The sequence below is a fragment of the Littorina saxatilis genome, linkage group LG17, assembly GCF_037325665.1.
Source record: "Littorina saxatilis isolate snail1 linkage group LG17, US_GU_Lsax_2.0, whole genome shotgun sequence".
Classification (NCBI taxonomy): domain Eukaryota; kingdom Metazoa; phylum Mollusca; class Gastropoda; order Littorinimorpha; family Littorinidae; genus Littorina; species Littorina saxatilis.
The window spans coordinates 5,394,913-5,414,253 of record NC_090261.1 but is presented as its reverse complement, the minus strand read 5'-3'; the positions used below and the strand labels follow the sequence as shown (position 1 = coordinate 5,414,253).

Here is a 19,341-nt window from a genome sequence, read left to right as displayed (position 1 = left end):
GGCTCGTGCATATTCATGAGGCTGGGGTCAGGGCGAGATGAAAGCCAATGGAATTGAAGAACGCTGTGTACATATAATGCCCCAGCTGACTAGCGATCAGCTGTGTGCTCCTGGGAAGCCGGTATACCGTTGACGCCGGATCGCTGAGTGAAACGAAAGAGAGAGGAGAGAGAGGACTTTGCGGTGAAAATACACTCAACCCCAACCCATTTGCTTGCAATTTTGAATCAAAGTCCAAGTGATCAGTAACGCTGAGGTGATCTGAGAAGTGTAGAAGTATGGTGCGTGTGATTTCAGAGAAGTTATTTAGCCCACCGCGATCCCGACACAGTTCGGGGGAGACGGTTGACAAAGAGCTAGCAGCTCGGGCGGTGGAGGCCCTTTCCAGTTTGAACTCTCGCCGATTGGACTTTTCTGACTATGAATCTTCTAGCGATTCTCACTGGGATTCCGAGCTGGACCTTGACGGAGACTGCGCAGAAAGTGCCAGTGGCGACCAGTTTGCAGACGGCGTATGCAGAGCCCGGGGAACGGTAAGTTGACTTGACCTATTTCTCGACGCGATCAGCTGTGCGCCTCTGCCAAAGCGGCTGTTCACGCACTGAGCGAGTGCACCTTTGTTTTTCGGTCAAGTGTCCGCGCTTTGCAGCTTCTGTGCAGTTTTATGCACTGTGCATTGTGTGCATTGACTCGGACAAGGTTTTGGAGGAGTTTTCTTGCAAGTTGGGAATTTTCGCACTGTTCTTTATTGATTTGCAGGCGCTTTGTTCGTCAGCTGACGAGGCAAGAAATACGGTCGAATTCAAGGGGAGTAACTGGAAAATCGGTCAGCTGTGGAAAGTTCACCGCATTGGTTAAAATATTCAATGAGGCCTGGGGGGGTTTGGGGCGGACTTTTGACGTTGCGATACTTTAAAACTGGCTGAGGGACGTGCCGAAAGGCTTAGCGATTTGTGTGTTTGGTTTGATGTTGATGCAATGTCTCCTGACGGGTTGGTTAAGTCGCGAACCGGCTGACCTGATACGCCGAGTTTTCCTCACGGTGACCATGACGTTGACGTCAGCTTTCTATTTATAGCCCAAACGCATGCTGACAGTCTGTGTGGTGACGAAATGCCGCTCAAGGTCGCGCGTGCCGCAACGGGCTTTTTATTCATCCTCTCAGCTGATTCCATCCCTCTCCATCCTCTCAGCGTGCTCCTTCTCCCAGAAAAACCTTATTGATCTCGTCCGCGTCAAAAGTGCAGTTGGACCATGCAAGAGATTGGCTCGGCAAGGCCTCCACAGAATGGGCAGCGAGAGATAAGGGATGGTTTCTGTGGTTGCCAAGTGCACGCGTGCTAAGCCCGATCAGCTGACGGATCGACGCGTGCGCTATGCCCCCCGAAAACCTCGAACTCTGCGATTCTGCGCATCAGATTGAACCCTTTCCGTTCACCTTTGTCCCGCGTCTCTGCATAAAAGCTCTATGTATTTTCGCCCATCGTTTTACGTATGACGTTTCATTTACCAACATGTATTTTTCCTTCCTTTTTCTGTCAAAAGTACGGTTGAATCAGCAGAATGTTCTTCCTTTTCCCGCAGCTTCTAGCTGTGAACATGAACGGCTAGAAAGCATAACCGGTCTCGCACTTCTTGTCAGCGCGTGCGTGGTAGCATAATAATTAATGAGGCCTTCTTTCTGGCACGGTCAGCAGAAATGCCTCACGTCCTATTTCTGGCGCTTGCACTGAGGCCGGTAATGATCCGCTCGGTTCGGATTCTCTCTCTCTCTCTCTCTCTCTCTCTCTCTCTCTCTCTCTCTCTCTCTCTCTCTCTCTCTCTCTCTCTCTCTCAGTCTCACACACCGCACAAGAGCACGTTCTAGACTAACGTAAACGTGGAGAGGAAATGAAAACATTTCCTTTGCCCACAGCACTCCACTGTGCCCACTTGAAGATAATGTGAATTTCTCTCTCTCTCTCTCTCTCTCTCTCTCTCTCTCTCTCTCTCTCTCTCTCTCTCTCTCTCTCTCTCTCTCTCTCTCTCTCTCTCTCTCTCAGTCTTACACACCGCACAAGAGCACGTTCTAGACTAACGTAAACGTGAAGAGGAAATACATTTCCTTTGCCCACAGCACTCCACTGTGCCCACTTGAAGATAATGTGAATTTCTCTCTCTCTCTCTCTCTCTCTCTCTCTCTCTCTCTCTCTCTCTCTCTCTCTCTCTCTCTCTCTCTCTCTCTCTCGCACACACTTTCAGTTCTCAACTCCAGCGACCCTTTACCTACTCCCCAGAGCTCTTACGGCAGACTGGTTGATTTAACACCCGTATCTGCCTGCCGGTCAACTCAATGTTTTAAAACAAGCTTACCACAGTTATTGGCGCAATGCATCCAGGGAGAAAAAGTCAGTCGTGACTGCCTGAATGACCTCGACACGCCGCTTGACCAGTTTGCACCTGTCGCACACACACACGCACCCAGGGCTGTCATCTGAACAGACAAAGTCGGTTAATTACCCGTTAAGTCCACTGTGACAGCTGACTTAAGTAGAGTACAAGAAAATTGGTTGATTAAAATCAACATGGCCGAAGCAATATTTTCATAAAAGAAGCGGTATTGTACGGGCACATGTTGAATTTGGGTTACATGTGTTGCAGAGTATTTGAAAATCCGTAGGCATAAAAACATGCAAAGAAGAGTGATAGGTCCTTGTTGTGAATATAATCAAGTGCATAAATTGATACTGATACAGAGAGAGAGAGAGAGAGAGAGAGAGAGAGAGAGAGAGAGAGAGAGAGAGAGAGAGAAAACAAAACTGTAACTGATCTCGTGAGAACGGTAACAAAACGAGACATGCCAGATCTCCGAACCCATTGCAATAGATGACCGCTCCTGCGGCCACCAATCAGTCTTCACCAGACCTTGCAATTTAAGTAAATGTGCTGTGTTTCTCAACTGTCTCACTGGTTTCAGAAAAATACAATCATCCTGAGTTTAGTGTCTTTGTGATAAGAGATATAGCTTCTAAAACATGATTTTAATGACAACACCAAGCTTTGATCAAGTATGTGTTCAGAAATGAAGTATTTTAACATCTTCTGTTCGTAGTGAAATCATTAATTTGATTAAATTTAAAGGCATGTGACTGTGTGAGTAGGTTATACCTGGAACTGCTTACTGCATGCAACGTCAGCTCACGGAATTTTGTATTTTTCTTACGAGAAAAATAGATACATCCATTTACTATAATGTGTTTCTCGTTTTATGAAGTAAAAAACACTCTATCGAAATGAGCACAGGCCTGGGGCGTTCTTTCCTTTGATCTGAAATTACTTCATTTGCACTCAACATGTAAAGTGCACGTGCGCAACCAACTGTCTGTTTAAAACTAGGTCAGTCTGCCGTAACCTTATAATTAACGGCTGTCGTGTGCTTTGATGCATAGTGCTTATCAATATCATGCAAGTTATTGCCACTTGTATGTCGTGTTGACGTTATGAAATGTCACGCCTTTGTTGTGAAACCAGCAATTAACAATGGATTTATGGACATCATCCTGACTCGCAACACGATAACTCCAACAATGAAGGTCCCGCTGTATTGCAATAACACGTTCAGCGGCCTCACATTGAAGGGTCAACGCCCGTTCGGCCTGTAGTCACCGTTTTATACAGTTCATAAAACAGTCGTTAACATTCGTTGACAATTCAACCGCTCGGTCAGTAACCCGTCCGTTGTGTCCACACTGAATATCGATGGCGGATATGCGGTCTTACAAACAAGGCAAAGTATTTATGGCCGCAGGAAAACTTTGTTTTCAATAAGAGTTAGGAACAAAACACAACGTATCAATGACCGCATGAGGACTTTGCTTTGCTGGCAAAAGATGGGGATTACGGTAGTATTGGTAAGAAAATAGCAGTAGGTTCAAAGGCGTTCCCCCAAGGCTGCAAACTTACACCGTTATACGATACAGCGATCTCACCACTTGCTCGGATGTCGCTGAACTTTGGAGCTGTGTGCTCCGAGAGTGGCTTGTGTTTGTTCTGTTCTCGGCACAGCGCGGAATGGGGAAAGGTGTTTGCTTTGGACGGGAATGCGTGGGGAAAGTTGCCTTTGTTCTGGTCGTGTTGCTGCACGGATCAGACACAGGACGTTGCACTTTGACATCGCAAGCCCGTGTGTGATTATTGGATGCTTTTTTGTTTGTTTGTCCGTTCGTTGCAATCAATGCAAGCTTGTTCGTGTGTGATTATTGGATGTTTTTTTGTTTGTTTGTCCGTTCGTTGCAATCAATGCAAGCCTGTCCGTGTGTGATTGTTGGATGCGTGTTTGTTTCTTTCTTTGTCCGTTCGTTGCAATCTGAGTACTCCTTGCCTCCCTCCTACCCACTCTTCAGTCAAATCTTACGTCATGGGACACTACGGTGATCATTGCAGTAAAGGTGGATGCATGACTTAAAACACACAAATGGATCAAGGAGAACATCAGTGAGTTATACCTGTCAAAGTTGCCAGAAGGCTGGCTCTGTGAGGGCCGAGGAGTCTTTCAATTTGACGAGGCTGGCTTTTCCAGCATATGCTGACTGGCGCAAAATTGCGCGATTATGCTTGAGGACAGCAAACTGCTCTAATATCTCGTTTCGAAGACGACGGCATGTATTGCATAGTCTTAGAGTGACACCTGCGTTAACAGTTTGGCAATAGGAGAGTGACACGTAGTGTTGGCCGGGACGTGAGAAAGTGACAGGTGTGGGCGCAAGGTCGACTGGTCACCTCACCTGTGGCGATTCCCGTTACTACCTGTCTGTGCTCACGGACCGCCCCGCGTCCATGGCATAATACTGATTTACCGCCACAGATAACAGTTTTACCGGTCCAAAGGTCGCTGGGGAATGGGGGCGAATTGGGAGGGGGGGGGGGGGGGGGGATTAAAGGGACACTTTAAAAAGATGTGAGTAGGCCTATACCTTGCGTTATACTCTCTCTCTCTCTCTCTCTCTCTCTCTCTCTCTCTCTCTCTCTCTCTCTCTCTCTCTCTCTCTCTCTCTCTCTCTCTCTCTCCTTTCTTTTTGAGGGCATATAAATCAATCCATCAATCACTCAGTACACGCAGAAGTACATGTAGACGAAAGAGAAGGTAAGCGCCGTTCCAGCAAGGGGAATCTAAAACTGAACATGACAGTGAAATGGGGGCCAACGTCGAGGAGAAGCCGGGGTGAGAACAGGAGAATGTCATTGTTCTTTGCTGACATTTAGGCGCGCGCGTGTTTGTCATAGGCAGGGGCGCGCATGTTCCATTCCGAGCTGCTATTGGTGCACGCGGTGTGTATGCTGTCAGTGCGAGGGCACAAGAAAAAGACACCGAAAAATTCAGCCCCCAAGTTCCTGCGAACTGAACCAGCCAGGCTGTTGTTGTTGACGCCCCTCAAGCTGACTACAGCTGTCGACAGATAGTTTTGACTTTTCTTTTTCTTCTTGGAGTCTGTACGTTATGACAAACTGTTCAACCATACACAAGCTCTTTTCATTTAGTTAATGGTTTGCTTCTTTTCCCTTTCTGTTTCGTTTAAACTGAGCATCCTGCCTTGTCGACTTTGAGTTCAAGACGTTTGTTTCAGCCGTGTTGTCGCTCTTATTTCCCATGAGGTATAATTTACTTTAACCCCACCCAACTCCACCTCTCTCTCTCTCTCTCTCTCTCTCTCTCTCTCTCGCGGACATCATATAACGAGACCAAAGCTAGCCTGCTAAATAAAATAAGGATCACATGATTTCAATGTAACAATTTAAACTAAAGTACTTTCACGCCAAGGTGACAACGGACAGGCTGTATGACACATACGCGCATGATGTTTACACTCCCGTCGCAGGGAGGTTCGTGCTTTCATGAACTGTGTTCGTTTTCACCTGTGTGACGTCAGTTGCAAAGCTGAGTACATTAGTTTTCAAGCCTGCACCTTCTATGACATCAGCTGACATCAGCATTCTGCTTCCTTGTGTCTGGTCACGCGCGTGAGTTCATGGAAACTCTCTCTCTCTCTCTCTCTCTCTCTCTCTCTCTCTCTCTCTCTCTCTCTCTCTCTCTCTCTCTCTCTCTCTCACATACACACACACACATTAACACCAAAACACACACACATACAAACAACAATTCAAATCCGCTCAATCTGCCCCCCTCGACACTAATTGAGTGTCACTTGGCCGAGAAGTGACAGAAAGACGTTTCACTTTCACCTTTCCTCCCTTCCCCGCCTACGCGCGGCGAACGTGACTATGATAAGACAGCTGATTCACAATGCCGAGACCCACGCCTCCGCTCAGCGGTTTATGTGGGCTTCCGAAACATTCTAGTTTTTCTACCCTCTCCCCCTCCTGCAATAGCTCCCCAAAGAAATTATCTGTTTCCTCTCTGTTTGTGTTTTCGTTGCCGGAAATCCTTCCGTTTCTTCATTCAGTAAGCCGGCTCTTTCTGTCGATGTGTAGCGGACGATTGGAACCCTTGATCCGAGTCTCTCTCTCCCTCTCTCTCTCTTTCTCTCTCTCTCTCTCTCTCTCTCTCTCTCTCTTTCTCTCTCTCTCTCTCTCTCTCTCAGACCCACCTCCTCACCCCACCGCCACCCTCACATCCACACACACATCCGTTTTCTCGGGAAAAACAGGGGGAGTTCCAGTCACGTTCCAGTTAGCGATGCCGACAGCAAGCCGTCAGCGTTAAAAATAGAATCTGCCAGCTTGTGCATTAATCGATCCGGTGACGCAATCGGCGGGGTGTCGCGATAGCACCGCGGTATGCGTGTTGCATCGGCTACCTCTTGGTTTCTTTGTCCCGAAAGCGAACCGAATTGATTACGTGTGCGTGTAAAGGTCGAGGTCTGTTGTCGTTGTTGGCATTCATGGGTTAATTGTTTCAAGGGGTCTGCCACGGAAACAAAGAGGCATCCGATTTCAGGGGCAATTTGCCTGGCTTTTTTTTATCAGCTACGAAAAGAGAGATGTGCATTTTTTGGCGCGTGCATATTATCTTGGTGCTATCTGAACGAAACAATGGCTTGGGGCATTTTGATTCCAGCTGGTACTCTTTTTTTGCAATCAATTAAGCAATCCATAAATATTGAATGATGACCTCAACAACTTTTTTCTGGAGATTGTTTTTATTCTTGCCCTCTTTTGCTATTTTCTACTTTTCTAGTGTTTGCAACTAGAACTCAGACTGATATATCGGGTGGGGTGGGGGTGGGACTTAGAGTTAGAGACGCAGACAGATATTATGTAAGATGTTACTGTTTGTATATGAGAGAGAGTCAGACAGACAGGCACACAGACAGAAAATATGAACCACATAAGCGGACGTTGACTTCTTCTATAAACTTACATAAACCAATACTTGTTTTCAGGATGTTGTCCGGAAGCGGAAAGAGAGGAGACGAGAGAGGAACAAGAAGTCTGCGCAGGCGTACAGGATACGGCGAAAGGAACAGACTTGCAATCAGCAAAAAGTGAGTAGTGTAACCACAGTGTGTGACACTAGTAGTATAACCACAGTGTTTGACACTAGTAGTATAAGTACAGTGTGTGACACTAGTAGTATAACCACAGTGTGTGACACTAGTAGTATAACCACAGTGTTTGACACTAGTAGTATAACCACAGTGTGTGACACTAGTAGTATAACCACAGTGTGTGACACTAGCATCAAAACCACATATTATAGTAACATGAGTTACACAACCCCTTTCACTAACACTGAGTCAATTTAAACTTGCTGTTGACTGCAATATTTTCGCAATACTGGGTCTTGTTTAACTTCCTTCTTAACAGGCGACGGTTACTAAAAGTGTTTTGATGTGTACGCATATTAAAGAAACGAAACAAACAACAAACCAAAAAAATATTTTTTACTTAATAATTATGTGTGTGCGTTTGTTCAACTCTCACTTCATTTTATCCAACTATTTTCCTCCAGGATCATGATCTTCCACTTGCATCCTCTTCGATCCCCCCCCCCCCCCCCCCCCCCATCCATGAGTTTACCCCGTCCCATGGTCCCATTTTGTATTCTGTTATGGGCTGTTCCCGCTCAACCCCGCATAAACACACAGGATTTAGCTCCCATCCGACCACCCCCACCCGGACCCTACCATTCAAGAGCAGTGACCTGAACAGCAGAACGCACTTTCCCGTTGCCTGGTGACGCATACACAAACACTGTTAGTATCCCCCCAAGCTGCCGAGTCAACGATAGTACCAGCAGACTGAAATGCCCTACTGATGTGGGCTGGTAGAGTGTTTAGTTTTCGCGCAAGAGTTTACAGCTGGATGACAAGTAGATCGATAATCCACTTGTGACTGGAATCAATAGTGAAGATAGTACTTAAACAATCTACCCGGCACAACCTCTCTTCATTCTGCTCATTTTGAAAAAAAACACCATACCAACACTCAACTCGCTATATCTTCAGCACAAAAACATAATATTATTTAATAATATACATTCATTAACTGGTGACGATTCTGCTTGTCTCTAGTGAACATAACACTCTAAAAATGTACCTGGCGCATTCTCGCTGTATATTCTGCTATTTTTTTGAGAAAGAACTCTGAAATACCAACACTCAACTTGCAACGTCGTCAGCCCAGAAACTGTTATCAACTCAATAACTAGTGAAGGTTCAGCTTGTCTTTTCGCGTGCCTGTTGTTTTATTGTGAAGAGTCAAAACTGCGTGTATGTGCATGTCCCATGGCAAATTTAGCAACGAGATTGTCTCTTCAAGTGGCTTATCCGGCCTCCCGTTATTGACACGAAAGCGATGCTGCAATTATTATTTTTGGAAGCTCAGTCCAGATAGCTATTTCCAGGTCGCTGACCCGAGAGGACGTACAATTATACATCACTCGTGTCAGACAGGAAGAAACAGGAAATATTGTATTCTCGTGTAACGATGACTAATAAGGGACGAGGCCGGTGGAATTTCTCGCCCACGGCGGTTCTAATAACTGACACGTACACGCTAACTTTCACCCAAGATTTGATAGATGACATGTGTTTTACTGAGAATTTAGTGAAGTGGTTTTCTTTTTCACACAAGCCTTGTTGGCAAAACCCCGCCAAAAACATTGAAGCTGTTTGAATACCGTGAAGCGAATACAAGTCGAGACCTGTCAAGGATGAAATATTATAGCTTGTGTAAAGTACATCGCCTGGGGTGCAACGTGCGAGAAGAAAAAGCCGCTGATGTTGGCAGAACGATCATACAAAAAAAAGTGAACTTTAAAATACTCTCCAAATCTAACCCTTCTTTTATGGCCGAACGTGGTTTTTTGGGGTGGTGTTTAGTGTTTACCGTCTGTCTGAAATACAGTTTGTTCCCTCTCGTTCTCCCCTACCCCATCATTCAACAACGGGTATACCCTCATCTCCCCACAACCTCCCCCCCCCCCCTCCCGACCCCACCCCGGCGATTTACTTCACCCACGTCCATACCCTCCACAACGTCCTTCCGTTAGTTATCTCGATCTTGTCAGCTCAAACCCAAACATAATTGTCTATGATTGAAAACGACAGAAAAAAGTTGACACCCAAAGATATTTAACCTTTTCCTGACTGCTATGTTGTCTGTCTGTGTGTGTGTGCAACCTGGACGTATAAAACAAGTGACTGACTGCAATGGTGTGTGTGTGTGCAACCTGGACGTATAAAACCAATTACTGACTGCAATGGTGTGTGTGTGCACGTGCAGGTCCTGTCCACGCTGCACGAGGAGAACACGCGCCTGAAGAAGATGGTGCACAACCTGGAGAGCGAGCTGGAGGAGGTCCGCCACGCCGTTAGGCATCGTCTGCCCGCCACGGCCCTCGCCCCCGCCCCCTCCGCCACACTCTTCTCCCCCCACCCCGCCCCAACCCCCACGGCCACCACCTCCACCACCACCACCACCAGCCTCTTCACGCCCAGCCCCGCAGCAGCCGTTAAGCCTCAGCCTGCCAGCGTTCCCTCCTTCAGCTTCTCCGTGGGCCAGACCTTCAGCCAGCTCGCCCAGCAGGAAGCCAAGACTGAGCCTGCTGTGGACAACCACCACTCCCGTCGTATGCAGATCTCGCCCGTCATCGACAACTTCTCCTTCTCCCGTTCCGCCCCCGCCCCCTCCTCCCCCGTCCCTGTCCCCATGACGACCGCCACAACCCCCCAGGCTACGTCCTTCACCTTCCCCAGCCGCGCCCTCCACCCCGCCTCCCCTTTCTCCAAGCCCAACAGCCCCCTGCCCACCATCTCGGAGAAGCCCGTGGTCCATTGTGGTCGCTTCGTGCATCATCCCCAGCAGCAACAGCAGCAGCAGCATTCCGATCTCAACGCCAACGCTGCCAACGGCAACACTCTGAACGCCAACAGCAACACGGCGTTCGGGATGTGTCAGAACAATAACATGAACATGAACAATAACAATAACAACCTCAACAACCACGTGTTTGTGGGGGAAACCATGGGGGTCGGCGCTGGTCTGCTCGCTCCCAAGGCCTCCTTCCAGTTCTCTAACAAGGTGTAAGCCTCTCCTGAACTGAACTGTCTTTGCTTCGACCTTGAAGATCGAGGTCAAGGTGAGATTTTGTTTACAAAATGTCGAAGACATTGAAACATTTGAACGTTTTGAGCAACGGTGCATGAAGCAGGGAATCTTGTACGACAGGGGATGTGTGTGTGTGCTGTAGATTTCTTGGGCACGTGACAAGAAGACCGTTTTTGGTTGGGCTTTGTCTACGTTTTGTACGTGCACCAGGCTACAAAGAGTTTATACTGATGCATGAGTGAAGAGAACTTTGAATTTTGCGTTTGCAGGAACGCTTGGATTGGATTTGCGTCAAACTGATTGTTCTTGATAGGGCCTTTTTCCTCGTTGGAATCATGTTGAAAATGAGGAGGGATGTACTGGATTTTTGTCCTTTTTGCGCGTGTGTGTGTGTGTGTGTGTGTGTGTGTGTATATCTTTTTATATCTGATGGTATCAACCAGGCAATATGTTTTAACTGGATGACCACATGTTGTATAATGATCTGAAGAGAGATGGATCGTGGTGTTCAACAAATGAGCCATCTCGGATTGGCGAAGAAAAGCAGATATTTTTTAAACACTGCATCGTGAAGCATTTCACGGCAGAATATGGAGAAGTTATGCCTTCAATGTCCCCTCCTGTCCGACCCCCACCCTCATCCTTTTTTTAAATTTGTAAAAAAAAAAAATGTGCGGTCTTACTTTTCAATAGCTTTTGTATTTTTGTATCGTGTCCTTGCTTGTTCCCTCAGTTGCGTTGGGTATGCTTACATGGAGTCCAGTTGAGAGAAGCAGGTACGTTGTTGTCGTGGAGTAAGCATGAAGATTTTTAAGATGATACGCTTTTTGTACATTTGTACTTTTCAACTTCATACAAACTGCTGGTCAGTTGTGACGTCACTTCCTTCACTTCGTCTCGTACCACGTCATCGGTAAGATGCGTACTGTATACCTCACTTTCCCTTCCACTACCCACCACACTCACTGTTGGACTAAGACATTTGAAGACACTTTTTACCATCATTGTTGTTTGTTTCAAGGCTTCTTCATTCTTGTTTGAATCTTTAAAAATTTCCATTACTTTTCGAATGTTTGAAGGTTTTAGGCGAAAAGCATGACTTCGTTTCTGGTATATATTTGACTTGACGTTTGATATTTTCTGATTGATGTACCCGCCGTCTGGTAATAAGATACGCACACGGACACGGTTTCTTCGTTGTCTCTTGATCGATTTACGTTTGTGATTTCATTCTCTTTTGTGGAGTCTGTCTCTTGCACGTGACAAGGTGTCCCATTACCTCAGAACATCATCACACAAAGGTGTTGCATTATACTTTAATCAAACCGTAGTTCAGCTTTTCTTTTTTTTCTCCTTTTTTTCCCTTGCTTACTGCGGGGTTTTGCCTTTTTTCCTAAATTGTATTGAAGATGACTTGCATTCGTAATGATTTCATCCTTTTTATAGTATGACTATGTTGAGCTAAAAAAAATATTTGCATAGGAAAACGTTTGAATCTAAAGTGACAAAAACATTTAAGCATACAAAAAGTTACTTGTTTTGTTTTATCTGTTTGACTCAGTTACTTTCTTTTCTTATCAGCTCCCGATTTGTACATGTATGACTATGTACCTGTTTGGAAGAGGCACCGTTTCAAAGAAGTTTTATTTTTACTAGTTTTTACACTTGTTAAACATGCACTCTAGCATTAATAACTTAACTCAGAAAGATTCACTAGGAGTTACTTTTTTGCATGCTCAATATCGTGTGGGAACACCCGAACCAGAAAATGAGCAAATGGAAGAAGTAGAATATTCAAAACACCCTTATCATCCAAGCCTCCAGTTATAGTCTTTCTGCTCCACCCCCACCCCCCCCCCCCCTACACACCTCACTTAGTACGAATGCATGAATGTACATGCCTACGTTTAAGTCGTGTGATCAGTCACGAAAATCTCAGCCTTCAAGTTATGAAGCCAGTACCGTATGAGTGCAGCCGAGCGGCTAAATTACTTGTGATATAAAAAGAGCAGAGCCGGCGGAAAAGAAGTCAGTCACTGCCCGACTTATTTTCTTACGTTCTCTCGCGGGAAGAGTTGGAATTTTATTATCTTGCAAAAAGCACTGCAGCTGAGCTTACGTCATGTCACATGACCTTGACTGCGCGTGCGAGCGAGGTGCAGAGCTCGTGATTGCATCAGACTGCATACTCTTTGGTCTGTGCTGCAACGAAACAGGTCGCGTGCGGCGGCCCAGGCGCATGCGCGCTGGTTGCGGTCTGATTGTTGCACCATACGGTTAGCATTGATCTTTGCCGACTCGACGTTTCCATGCAAATGAGAAAGGTTGGAGATGAAGAAATGTGGGGCGAAAGGGCTGAGGTGGCTCACTACAACAGGTGGCAGGGTGATATATCGTACTATCACACCTGTTACCTGCACGGTGACTAACACACGAAACCCATCGCGCTCCGCCCGAGTCATCAGTACACGGCATCCCCACCCAAAGAAAATATCAAACTGATACAACCCATATCTGCTGGGTACTATACATCATTGTATTCTCACTAGTCACACTGAATAGGGCACATTTTAATCAGGTGATCTGTGATTTTACACTTTCCAATTCCCACCCCACCCCTAACCTTTCTCGGCTTGTGAGCGAATCATCTTTGAGTAGTAAGGTACCTACTTGACAGGTGCTCATGATAAGACGAAGGCACGAATTTAACTTGAGGAGGAAGAAAATGGGTATGAGCAGTGGTATTACAACACACAAAAAGTGTATGATAAGAACGTTGGTCTCTCCTCCTGTGCCTTGCTTTGATTTTCCCATCAACTTCTGATTTGCTGTACCCTTTTGATGAAAAGGTTGCACAATACACTTAACATGTTTTCCTTTCTTTGTTTTCGTCTTCTTCTACCAACAGAATTATGGAACTAAAAAATGTCAGTGTTTTTTTTTTTAATGTTTTTGTGTGTGTGTGTGTGTCACAAATTTCAAATCAGTTTTTCCCTCACAAATTTGTGATGTGATCATCAGTTTTTATCAATGTTGTGCTTTGTATGGTAATATTTTGCTTTTACTGACATGAATAATGCATGTTATTATCTTCATTCCATAGACCAAAATAATCACATTCAGTCGCCTCCCTCTATGATATTCATAGCTATGGGGGAAAAATGAAGTATCACTTTGATTGTAAATATCACTTTGAAGTGCATCGATCATCCTGTACTCAATCATTTGTTGACAGAACTTGTCAAGAACGTTTGCCTGAGATAAAAGGACAAAAATCACCATGATAATTTTTTTGTCATTTTCAAGTAGTTCTGAATTTTGTAGTTTGTACTTTTGTTATTTGTGTTGTAATATTTTTACAGTTGATTGGTTTTTTTCTTTGACAAAAACAAAGTGTTTGAATTTCCAACACTGTTGCAATCAATACACAAAGATAATGTGTTGTCTTTTTAATGTGATGTGGTACAAACAATTTACATATTGTTTTGTGGATGCTTTTTTAACAATGAAAACATGTCGAAGAAAGACACCGCCTTTTGCATCAATGCTGTTGGCATTGAAACAATTTTCTGCAACATTGATGACGAAGTATTGTGCATGTGCTTTATTCTAGCATGTGAATTTTTGCCATAGCGCGTGAAGCGACAAGAAACAGCGAAACGCAGTTCTTTGTGATCTTGAATCCTACAACGTTTTACAAATCTAATCAGAGCATTTTCTGTGGTGTACGGATAGAAAAAACACACAGATTTTTGTGATTTCTCCTGATTTCTACCATCCCAAACTTACCCTGGCCCCCTTCACTCCCTGTAACATCCTTGTGTTGTTGCCTCCTTGTGAATCTCTTATGTGTTGAAGGAGAGATAAAAACGCAGTGCATTATTGTTTTAACCTTCTTTCTCTATTCTTTGTCATTTCGTCTTTATTTTTCTTTGACAAGAGAAGTTTCTAACTCTAAATTTTAGTCCTACTCTCGATCCAGCCATCCAACCCTGCACTCCCCCCCTCCCCTCCCTCCCCTCCCCTTCCCACGGCCCAAATCTACAAAAAAAATTTGCTCTATTACATCCCACTTTGTACCCATTTTTGTTTGCTTTTGTGCTTTATAGTTGATATTACTTTGTATGAAAACTGAACTGATACACGAACGCACAAGCAGACAGTTGCTGAACACACACTCAGTCACACTAACATTCAGATGGATATCTTGGATAAAAAGAGGGATTTAACCAAGTGAGCAGACCAAAGTCTTTCATAAGTTTTTTTTCTTTTTTTGATGAAAATGTGTAATAAAGTTGTATGAAATGAAAGGAAAACTGTGATTATTTTGTCAGTTGATTGGTGTGTGTGTGTGAGTGTGTGTGTGTGTGTGTGTGTGTGTGTATGTAAGACAATACCTCTCTCTCTCTATCTCTCCCTCTCTCTCTTTATGCTTGTGTGTCACGGTGTGTGTAATATAATTGCTCAATCACAAACTGAGCATTCATGCAACACTGACTTCGTAATGTCACAAACAATTGAATAGTAAAAACAAATGCACCAATACCACCATTAATTTTGTACGCACTAACCAAAACTGGGGTCAGAAGAATAACAAAAATCATTTGAATATCCAGTAATGTATATAATACAAGTGTCAGTGGTGTGTGCGCACACACACACACACATGTACCTATGATGTAAGTACGTACTGAGAGGCTGACGGAAAGAGAACCGTATGCCTGTATCCAGCTGAATAAAACTAAATAAAACCAGTTGTATGCAAATAAGGTGCATTTGGCTTCTGTTAGGCCTAAAAAAAAATAGGTGTGGTTACGGTAACCCGACCTACCCTATTTTTGGGGGCCGACCCTATAACTTTTTATTACATTTGTCAAAAAAATACCAAAAAAACCCAAGTAAACGAGTGCAGAAAACGCAATGAAAGCGAAAGCGCCCGAGTCGCACACTTATTTCCCTGTCAAGTAGGTTTAATTTGTACACATTAGAAAAAAAAGTAAAAAAGAAAAAAAAAGTGATTGCCTACCTTCCTACCCTATTTTTTTGGCTATGTTACCGTAACCACACCTTTTTTTTTTTTGGCCTTACCAATCCAGTGAGTCGGCTCTGTGGCCAGCCTATGATTTACTAGTCTTGGTGCAAACAATGCAGTGCATGCAGTTTCATTCTGCATGGCATACACAGGTTAACTGAATGCACTGTTTTTGCTTTGTTGTTTGTTTTGTCGCTTATTTTCTGTTTTTGCTTTTAACGCGTCATATAACAAGCAGAAAAGCACTTTTGCTGATGTGCAGAAGGTTACTTCGCGAAGTTAACAAAGACTGTGCAACCGTTTGCAAGAGAATTCTCAAGACTAAAACAATTATTGCCGGATGACTCCAGCAAGCTTATTCATAAGCAGTGCAAGGGAAACAACCGAATACAGCCAAAGAGTACCTTTTGGGAGGGTTACTTCCCTTTAGCTATTTTCGAGTTCATGCACAAAAACCAAGTCACAATCACTGACACAATTCCAACTCTCACCGCAGATTCTCTCTCTCTCTCTGTCTCTCTCTCTCTCTCTCTCTGAATTCATTTATTCGCACTTAAACGTTTTTTGAATACGAGTATGAGAACACCAAATGCTATGGTCTATGGAGAAACGGGAAGGTACCCCTTGTTTATAAACAGCTTTGTTAAATGCATTCGTTTTTGGCTACGTATATTGAGCATTTAAAGAAACACTTATTTTATCCTATAAGCAAACCTGGCTTGACAATGTACAAGGAAGTGAACGTTTCTCTCTGTACAGAACCTTCAAATCAACCCTAACATTATCCAACTATTTAAGTGATTTGAAACATATTAAAGCTAGAAATCTTCTGATTAGACTTAGATTGGGAGTATCTCCTCTGAAAGTGCATCGATTTCGCTTTAATTTAAATGCAACCTCCGCTGAAGTTTATCTTGTCCATCAGTTTGTTGTGGCAGTGTTGAAGATGAAGTCCACTTTGTTTTAGTATGTCCTAAATATGCGGAGTTAAGAGAATATTATATTCCACGAAAATACACTAGAATCCCATCATTGTTTAAATTAACCATGCTGTTTTCAAACACTAGTAAGCCGCTATTGCTACGTTTTTCTACATTTGTCATGAAGGCGCTTTCCATTCTTAATCCATAATTCGTAAACGAAACAGGGCGATACTATTAGAAGGATGTTCTTGTTTTTGTTCACTATGTGCATTTGTATGCTGGTGCTCGAGATGTGCTCATCTCCATGAAAAGGGCCCAAGGCCTACTCATTAAAACATTCAGACTTCAGACTTCAGACTTCTCTCTCTCTCTCTCTCTCTCTCTCTCTCTCTCTCGGCGTCCCCCACCTTACGCATCAAAAATTTCCTTGTGAACAATAATGCACATTTGCACCATGACTGCTGACGTGTTGCATGCACAGTGAGCTAGAGCAAGAGTTTGCCTTGTGTATTTGCAACAAGCGGCAACAGTTTCATCAGAACCTCTTTTTGTCACACCACGGCCTTGACTTCCCAAAGTGCAGCTCGGTCGAGTATTGGCTACGTGTAGGTCGCTCACGAGATACACGTTGCTTGAATCGGTCGTAACAGTTAGGGCGGTGACGATTGTTGACAATCTGAAACTGACGGAGCCGTGATAGCACAGCCACCGGTACCGCAATCAACTACAAGTTTTCAACAAGATTAGTGAAGGCCATGGGCTAATACATTTAGACTGTGTACTTCTTATTTTAGGGCCGGACCTAGGCGGGGGGGGGGGGGGGGGGGGCGATCTGGGTTCCGGAACCCCCCCCTCCTCCCACTCCCTGATGTACCTCGTCTCATCTTTTTTTCTTTTTTTGGGTTTCCAGACACAAGGATAGCCCCAAAATTTACCATTGAAATGTAGCATTTTGTCACCGTCAGGGGGGCAATGGCCCAGCAACAGGGCGTCGTCCCTGGACCCCTGCGGCCTCATTTTTCGACCCCAACCCCCCCCCCCTCCCCCTCTATTATACTTGATCCAGCCCTGTACTTAATACTCACTTCAACTTTAAACGTTTTTGTAGTCTTGTAGTCTTGTAGTTTGTAGTCTTGTAGTCTTGTAGTCTTGTAGTCTTACTGAGTTTCAGATCGCACAAAAAAAGAATGGACGATTGCTACGATTCAGAATGTTTGTGTCATGGAACACAGGTACTGTACTCAATAGAATCAGCAGCTGATTAGCGATACAGTGTACACCCCACCCCCCTTCCCCTTTTAACTTGAGACATCCCACCTTTTAAGACATTGCTTTCTCAGATTTTCTGTCATAACCATTGTAAATTTACCCCCATTTTAAGACTTCCTCCTTTTAAAGACCTGGTTTTCTCAGATTATTGAAGGTCTTAAAAGGGGGGTTCCACTGTAACATAATCATGTGTAATCCCATTAGTGTAGTTGTGAATTATCTACACCACCTCCCAATTATCTGTAAGAAGTCGTTAAAAGATCGATCGTTGATATGAGTGCCTGTGAACTGATTTCAGTGACACGAGCGCCACGCTTGTTTACTATCCAACACGTGTCATAGTACCCTCTGTCATAGTACCCTCTGTCATAGTACCCTCTGTCATAGTACCCTCTGTCATAGTACCCTCTGTCATAGTACCCTCTGTCATAGTACCCTCTGTCATAGTACCCTCCTTTTTCACAGTGATGAATCAGCCTGTCGCTCTAGACTAAGGTGACATGGACAATTAGAAATAGCCCTGAGGAAGCGAAGGCTTGAACTGAACAAAAGTCTCTCTCAGTCTCTCTCCGTCTCCCTAACTGTGATCCGATGCGACAAATGAGGCTGTTTGTGCAGTGCACATCAATTTCAGTACTTCTCTGTCTCTGTCTCTCTCTGTCTCTGTCTCTGTCTCTCTCTCTCTCCCTCTCTCTCTCTCTCCCCCTCCCTCCCTCCCTCCTGTGAAATGCGGGGTGCCTCAAGGGTCAGTGCTTGGGCCGATCTTGTTCTGTGCCACTGCCTCCTGTGAAATGCGGGGTGCCTCAAGGGTCAGAGCTTGGGCCGATCTTGTTCTGTGCCACTGCACATTTCTGATAGCAATGTAAGAAGTGATTTTTTTGCTGACGATTCTTCTCTTCATTCAAGTGGAAAGTCTGTTCCAGTAATAGTACTAGTCCTCCCTTCAAACAGCTTTAAACGATGTAAATAACTGGTGTAGTGCCAATGCTATGCTTGTCCATCCAATAAAAACTAAAAGTATGGTAATTGCAACCAGACAAAAACACCAGATTTCTCCACTCAAACTAAATCTTACTATTGGTACGCAATCAATTGAACAAGTTCAACAGCATCGCGTTTTAGGGGTAATTATTGATTGTGAATTCAAGTGGCAGGCACAATTACAGCATATTTGCAAGAAAGTAGCCAAGAACGTTTTCCTCCTATCCAAGTTAAAGCAATTTACGGACAGAAGGACTCTGGAAATGTTCCACCATGCTCATGTAATGCCTCACATCAATTATGTTTCGACATGGGATGGCAGCAGTGATGTCCACTTGAAAAAGTTAGACTCTCTCTATTGTCGCTCGGCTAAACTCATCGTAAAGGATAATGCCCCAACAGATATGAAATTAAAAATGCTCAACTTTCTTCCACTGGAAAAGCATCTCAAGTTAAACAAAGCCATTTTCATGCATAAATTGTATTACGGTAAAGTGCCGATTTACATTACATCATTATTCAATAAAGCTACCGACAGATATGGGTCGGTCAACTTGATCCCACCGATTCCACGAATTGACCTTTATA

General features: G+C 44.4%; 1 protein-coding gene across 1 annotated transcript in view; it reads left to right on the top strand.

The window, feature by feature from the left end:
* LOC138952775 (activating transcription factor 3-like) overlaps positions 1-13,826 on the top strand; it is a gene marked incomplete at its 5' end in the record, with an annotated part of 14,373 nt that extends 547 nt beyond the window's left edge. The window contains 3 exon segments of the mRNA XM_070324498.1: positions 1-533; positions 7,380-7,481; positions 9,724-13,826. The exon segment at positions 1-533 is cut by the window's left edge and continues 547 nt beyond it. Of these exon segments, the coding sequence (XP_070180599.1) occupies positions 279-533; positions 7,380-7,481; positions 9,724-10,527 (1,161 nt within the window). The 3' untranslated portion in view covers positions 10,528-13,826.
* Positions 13,827-19,341: the final 5,515 nt, after the last annotated feature.